The 7,500-nt window shown below is 30.6% G+C and overlaps 1 protein-coding gene across 2 annotated transcripts in view; it reads right to left on the bottom strand.

Annotated features, from left to right (window-relative positions):
* The window catches only part of LOC145307187 (uncharacterized), a 44,694-nt gene that overhangs the window by 19,439 nt on the left and 17,755 nt on the right, over window positions 1-7,500 (bottom strand). For both annotated transcript variants that reach the window (XM_080149546.1, XM_080149547.1), the window contains exons 5-6: window positions 6,997-7,092; window positions 2,701-2,811 (exon numbers count right to left, since the gene is read on the bottom strand). In XM_080149546.1, coding sequence (XP_080005672.1) covers window positions 2,701-2,811; window positions 6,997-7,092 — 207 coding nt within the window. The remainder of the gene's footprint in view (window positions 1-2,700; window positions 2,812-6,996; window positions 7,093-7,500) is intronic.

Below are 7,500 nucleotides of genomic sequence, written 5' to 3'. Positions count from 1 at the left end.
TGTCTGTCTGTCAGGGCATTTGGGGGAATAATGTAGTTGTAGTAGGGAAGCTACTCTATAATTTGAATTGTCTATCCACCTAAGAAACCGAATTGGGAAACATATTTTTCTCGTTTACTATTTAAGATAGATGAAACAGAGTAAAGTGTCCAATAAAAAAAACGACGTCATATGATACAAATGACCAATGATAGGCCAAAATACAATTTACCATTGGTCGATTACAATATAAACTGGCCTATCATTGGTCATTTGTATCGTATGACGTCATTTTTTATTGGACACTATACGCTGTTTAAAGATATTTTGGTGTAGATTTTGTATAATTATTATGTTAGTTGCACTACTTATATGAGTATAAAATTCCCTATTTCCTCATCTTATTAAAATTCCAGAATTATGCATTTTTCTAAAGATTTGATAAATTTAAGTTTAGACCTTAGGAAAGCTTTTGACACTGTACATTGCTGCAAGGACGATGTCAACAAATTTTTTAACAAGTAGCGCAACAAATATATATCTTTTTGGAAAGATAGAAGATAAATTGATAGATATACAGCATGACCCTCAAAAAAGTATTTTTAAGCATCTGCAGCCCTTATTTCTCAATGAATTATAAAAAAATGCATATGTCCTTGTTCTCCATAGTATTCCACATAAGTAGATATGAAAATATTTTTTTTACCTCTATTAACACCGAAGATTTTTAGAGCTAAAGTTTAAGCTATTTAGGTCTTAAAAAAACGAAGCTTTCAATACAAGTTTTAACACAATACATGACTTAATGTTCGTTTTTCCTACCGTCAGATTTTAGAGCTTCGCTTTTATGGATGTTGTCATTCTTTAATTTTTTGCATATTCAATGGACTAACCCTTTTAAAAATACCAGTCGGTCAGATTGTAAGAATGAGCAATCTTTTAATTTTTCAATTGATCTTCTTATCTATCTCTCTATCGGTCTACATATTAATCTTTCTGTAATTCTACCCTATTACCTAACATTCAATCAATTCCTCAAATATCTACCAATCTATTTATAAATCTATTGATCAATCTATTGGTCTATCAATCACTTAATACATCTATCAATCTATCTCTCAATGTATCTATCATTCAATCTATCAATCAATCTTTTGATATATCTATCTATATATCTATCAATTTATCTATCTATCGAATGTTCTATCTATTGATTGTTTTATCTATCTTTAGATCTATCAATCTATCTATCAATTGATCTATCTATTAAATGTTATATCTATCAAATGTTATATCTATCAATTGATCTCTCTATCGATTGATCTCTCTATCAATTGATCTATCTATTGATTGATCTATCTATCGATTGATATATCTATCGATTGATATCTCTATAGATTGATCTAACTATCTATCAATCTATCTATCTATCAATCTATCTATCTATTGATTGATCTAACTATCGATCGATCTATCTATCTATTGATCTATCTATCTATTGATCAATCTAACTATAGATTGATCTATCTATTGATTGATCTCTCTATTGATCAATCTATCTATCAATTTATCTCTCTATCGATCAATCTATCTATCGATTAATTTAAGGATCTATCCATCTATTAAACTACTTACTGAATATTTTCTCCTGTGTTCATTAAGCTGCTGTTTAGTCTCACATGTAGAGGAGCACTCAGGACAGGGGTAGGTGCATGATCCATCTATCTATTTTTCAATCTACCTATCTATCTATCTATTGATTGATCTATCTATTGATCGATCTATCTATCGATTGTTCTATCTATCGAGCGATCAATCTATTGATCGATCTAACTATCAATTGATCTATCTATCGATTGATCTCTCTATAGATCAATCTATCTATTGATTGATCTCTCTATTGATCAATCTAACTATCAATTTATCTATCTATTGATTAATTTAAGGTTCTATCCATCTATTAAACTACTTACTGAATGTTTTCTCCTATGTTCATTAAGCTGCTGTTTAGTCTCACATGTAGATGAGCACTCAGGACAGGGGTAGGAGCATGATCCATCTATCTATTTTTCAATCTACCTATCTATCTATCTATTGATTGATCTATCTATTGATCGATCTATCTATCGATTGTTCTATCTATCGAGCGATCAATCTATCGATTGATCTATCTATTGATCTATCTATCAATTAATCTATCTATCGATTGATCTCTCTATCAATTGATCTATTGATTGATCTAACTATCTATCGATCTATCTATCTATCGATCGATCTAACTATCGATCGATCTAACTATCGATCGATCTATATATCTGTTGATCTATCTATCTATTGATCAATCTAACTATTGATTGATCTATCTATTGATTGATCTCTCTATCGATCAATCTATCTATCAATTTATCTCTCTATAGATCAATCTATCTATCGATTAATTTAAGGATCTATCCATCTATTGAACTACTTACTGAATGTTTTCTCCTGTGTTCATTAAGCTGCTGTTTAGTCTTACAAGTGAAGGAGCATTCAGGACAGGGGTAGGGGCATGATCCATCTATCTATTGATTGATCTATCTATCTATTGATTGATCTACCTATAAAATGTTCTATCTATTAATTGATCTATCTATTGATAGATCTATCTATCAATTGATCTATTTATCGATTTATCTATCTATCGATTAATTTAAGGATCTATCCATCTATTAAACTACTTACTGAATGTTTTCTCCTGTGTTCATTAAGCTGCTGTTTAGTCTTACAAGTGAAGGAGCACTCAGGACAGGGGTAGGGGCGTGACCCTCCATGGTCCATCAGGTGCTGCTTCAACTTAATAAATAGATGAATTGATAGATAGATTAAAAGATAGTTTACTGGATAGAATTATTGTTACATTGCTAGATTTCTGATATATTTTTAAGATAGATTGATAGACTGTTTAATATATAGAATGATAGATAGATTGATAGATAGATTGATAGATAGATTGATAGATAGATTGATAGATAGATTGATAGATAGATTGATAGGTAGATTGATAGATATATTGATAGATAGATTGATAGATAGATTGATAGATAGATTGATAGATAGATTGATAGATAGATTGATAGATAGATTGATAGATAGATTGATAGATAGATTGATAGATAGATTGATAGATAGATTGATAGATAGATTGATAGATAGATTGATAGATAGATTGATAGATAGATTGATAGATAGATTGATAGATAGATTGATAGATAGATTGATAGATAGATTGATAGATAGATTGATAGATAGATTGATAGATAGATTGATAGATAGATTGATAGATAGATTGATAGATAGATTGATAGATAGATTGATAGATAGATTGATAGATAGATTAAAAGATAGTTTAATGGATAGAATGATTGTTACATTGCTAGATTTCTGATATATTTTTAAGATAGATTGATAGACTGATTAATATATAGATAGATTGATAGACTGATTAATATATAGATAGATTGATAGATATTGACAAAAAGATTGATAGATAGATTGATTGCTAGATTGCTGATATATTGTTAAGATAAATTGATAAATAAATTGATAGATAGATTGATAGGTTGATTTATAGATAGATTGATAGATGGATTGATAGATGGATTTATAGATAGATTTATAGATAGATTGATAGATAGATTGATAGATAAATATATATTGTTAATATAGATTAATAGATAGATTGATAGATGGATTTATAGATAGATTGTTAAATTGATTGATAGATATATTGATAAATAGATTGATAGATAGATTGATATATAGATTGATAGATAGATTGATAGATAGATTGATAGATAGATTGATAGATAGATTGATAGATAGATTGATAGATAGATTGATAGATAGATTGATAGATAGATTGATAGATAGATTGATAGATAGATTGATAGATAGATTGATAGATAGATTGATAGATAGATTGATAGATAGATTGATAGATAGATTGATAGATAGATTGATAGATAGATTGATAGATAGATTGATAGATAGATTGATAGATAGATTGATAGATAGATTGATTGATAGCATGATTTATATTAACAACATATAAATAAATCTATCTTAGGGTCCATAAAATATAAGATACGATATTATATTTATACCTAAAATCTAATTCTCATATTCATTCGAAACCGACTAATAGCTGGTGGATTAGAACCGGTTCTTAGCCATACAAGAACGCGTCATACCAAAGACGTTAAAAATGGTACCTACCTGCTCTGTTCGGCACAGGACATCAAAGAGTTTGAGTAGGGGGAATGCCTTGGCCCCAAACAGGTGCAACTCACTACCATGCACAGTTAGGATCTCCAGACAAAGATCGTGCAATCAAAGGGTTGGTTGTCTGTAATGTACTGTACCACGGGTATGAGGTGAAGGACCAAGAGTCTGGCCTTGAGTTGACAAGTTGACTATTCAGTCCAGGTGCAACTCACCCACACGACATTAACATCAGCCATACGAGAAAATGATAACTAGCATTGTATTATATCCAGTTTTCTATGAATATAAAAATGTACAATCATAAGAATAAAACCAGTAATTTTAGCCTGTGCCTTTAAGATCTCAAAAAACTGGTTTTAATCTAATATTTGTACACCTTATATCCGCGGAAAGCTGTTTATAATACGATGCAAGAAATAACTATTACTTTTTTCCTACCTTGTTTGCAAACAGAAAATCAAAACAACATTTTTTTGTCTTTGAAATAATGATTTTTACATAAAGGTTAAAAAAAGAAGATATTTTCAGGAAGGGAAAGGGGACATTTGGCTGTTTTTTACACTAGTACCCAAAGTTTTATAATAACGTTCCTTTATTCGTTGCCTCAACAAAGTTGGGGACTCTTATTGAATTTTGAATGGTCGGTTCATTAAGTTTTTTAAATAGCCTAAATCCAAAGATCAAAATTACAAAAATAGGATAATGGGTATATTTATCAAATGGGGTTATATACAGCTTTCCGGGGAAATTAAAATTAATAATTAATACTTTTTTTGATAGACCCTGGGGGCCGAAGGCCCATGCTTACAAGACTGGTATCAGTTTTAATATTTTTATTTTAATATTCGTGGAAAATTGTCTCTATTACAATGCTAAACATGATTTTTCAGTATGGCTGACAACCAGTTCTAATCCAGCGGTTATTAATCGGTTTCGAAGCCATACTGAAAATTACTATTCTCATATATATTGGAAACTAATCAATATCTGGTGGATTAAAACCGGTTTTCATCCATACGAAAAAGTTATGTCTAGCATAATATATATCCAGTTTTCTACGAATATAAAAATGTAAGATTAAAACAAGTGCCTTAAGCATCTCAGGCATTGTACATTTTATATCTGCGGAAAGCTGTTTATAATATGATGCAAGAAGTCACTTGCCGTGGCCTATGTCCCATTTGATGCAAATGACATTTGAATTGTTTACAACGATGGACATTGATTTCACCAGGAATCTTGGAGAATAAGACAATGAACAATAAATTGATAAACATCCTCAATGATTATTGGGTATTAATTGATTTGTTACCAAACATTAAAAAACAAGGATGACAACATCCATAAAAGCGAAGCAATGAAACGGTAGTACAAACGGACATTAACATTTGTATAGTGTCTAAACTGAATAATCAGAATGTAAAAGTATAAGATTCGAAGCAAAATTGAAAGGTAAATTTTTTGAAAAACTACTTGATACAGGATAATGTTTATGGACATACTTACATTTTTAGGAATTGATTATAGAGTTGCTTCGCTTATAATATTGTTCTTTGTTGTTCCAGGAATCAAAATACCAAAAATCAGATCAAACGGATAATTAGATCACATAAAAATTTGTTGTTAAAAAAGTAAAAAAATCAACATGTTTAAAATGGACATACGGACATTCTGGTAATGATTATAGAGTTGCTATGCTTTCTAAATCGTACCTAACTACTACAGGAATCATCATGCAAAGTTTGAAATCGATAGGACAATTCTAACATGCCTAAATTAAGGAATAAAAGCTCTCTATCTCGGACGTACGTACGGACGGACGGACGTACGGACGGACGGACCGACCCTAATTATAGAAAAGCTTTGCTTTTAAAAATTAATAATAGCCAAGGAATAAAACTTTGGGTACCAGTGTAGTTTACATTTCAATACCTCCTCAATGGGATTCTAATCAAATGAATTAATGTTATTTTTCATTGTGAAAATTTCTACATTTTTATCAGCAAATTTGAATAGAGATAAATAAACAAATCGATTTATATCAGGTGAGTTGACCTCTCCAACCCCCATTTAAAAAAAGTAACACAATTTTGGGGGAAGTGCTGGGTAATTTTTTTCTAGGGGTGATATCTCTTGGGAGGGGGATGGTATGCTTTCCCAAAATACTTATACACCTCCCCAAGACCAATGAAAACCTTCACTGTAAAGGAGAACATTATCGGTTCAACAATGAGCAAGGTCCTTTGGTACATACACACAGACATCCTGTTCATTTTATGTAATGACAAACCCTCCTGTGTAGCCTGTATGAAGACAATGTGTGAATACACATTACTGCATTCTTCCTACCTTTTAGAAAACTGCCATTTGGGAAGAGATTTTTTTGTATAAATTAACCATATCAATAAAATTTAACTGTATATATAAATGTATAATATTCATTTAATTCATTTATTATTGTTTTTTTTTACGCATGTAACACCCAAGAATAATAATAGTTATTTCTCGCATCGTATTATAAATGGCTTTCCGCGGATATAGAATGTACAATCATAAGATTAAAAACAGTTTTTTTTTATCCCTGAGGTACCGAAGGCACAACTAAAAAACTGGTTTTAATCTAATGATTGTACATTTCTATATTCTTAGAAAGCTGGATAAAATATGATGCTAGACATAGTTTTTTTGTATGGATGAGAACCGGTTTCTATCCACCGGATTCAAATGAATATGAGAAATCTTAATCTTAATCACCTGCCACTTAGTTCTGAAAACTTTGTTGCACACCCCACACTGCTCTGGATACTCTGAGTTGTGAATCTTCAGATGGAGGCGCAGGGTTCGAGTCTCCTAAACATTATATCACATGGAAAATAAACATCAAAATGGGGGAAAAATACATAGCATGTAAATAAAATTACATAGTTTTGGGAAAAATACATAGTGTGGAAAAAAGTTACATAGTTTGGGAAAAAGTTACATAGTGTGTGAAAAAGTTATATAATGTGTGAAAAAGTTACATTGTGTGTGGAAAAGTTACATAGCATAGGAAAAAATACATAGCGTGGAAAAAGTTACAAAGTGTGGGGAAAAGTTACATAGTGTGGGGAAAAGTTACTTAGTGTAGGAAAGTTATAGAGTGTGGAAAAAAGTTACATAGTGTGGGCAGAAGTTACATAGTGTGGGGAAAAGTTATATAGTGTGTGAAAAAGTTACATAGTGTGTGAAAAAATTATATAGTGTGTGGAAAAGTTACAT

Source organism: Acartia tonsa, chromosome 15, assembly GCF_053477335.1.
Source record: "Acartia tonsa isolate MP-2025a chromosome 15, ASM5347733v1, whole genome shotgun sequence".
In the NCBI taxonomy this organism is placed as follows: domain Eukaryota; kingdom Metazoa; phylum Arthropoda; class Copepoda; order Calanoida; family Acartiidae; genus Acartia; species Acartia tonsa.
Note: the sequence above shows the minus strand (reverse complement) of the source record. Positions and strands in the feature narration are given on the sequence as shown.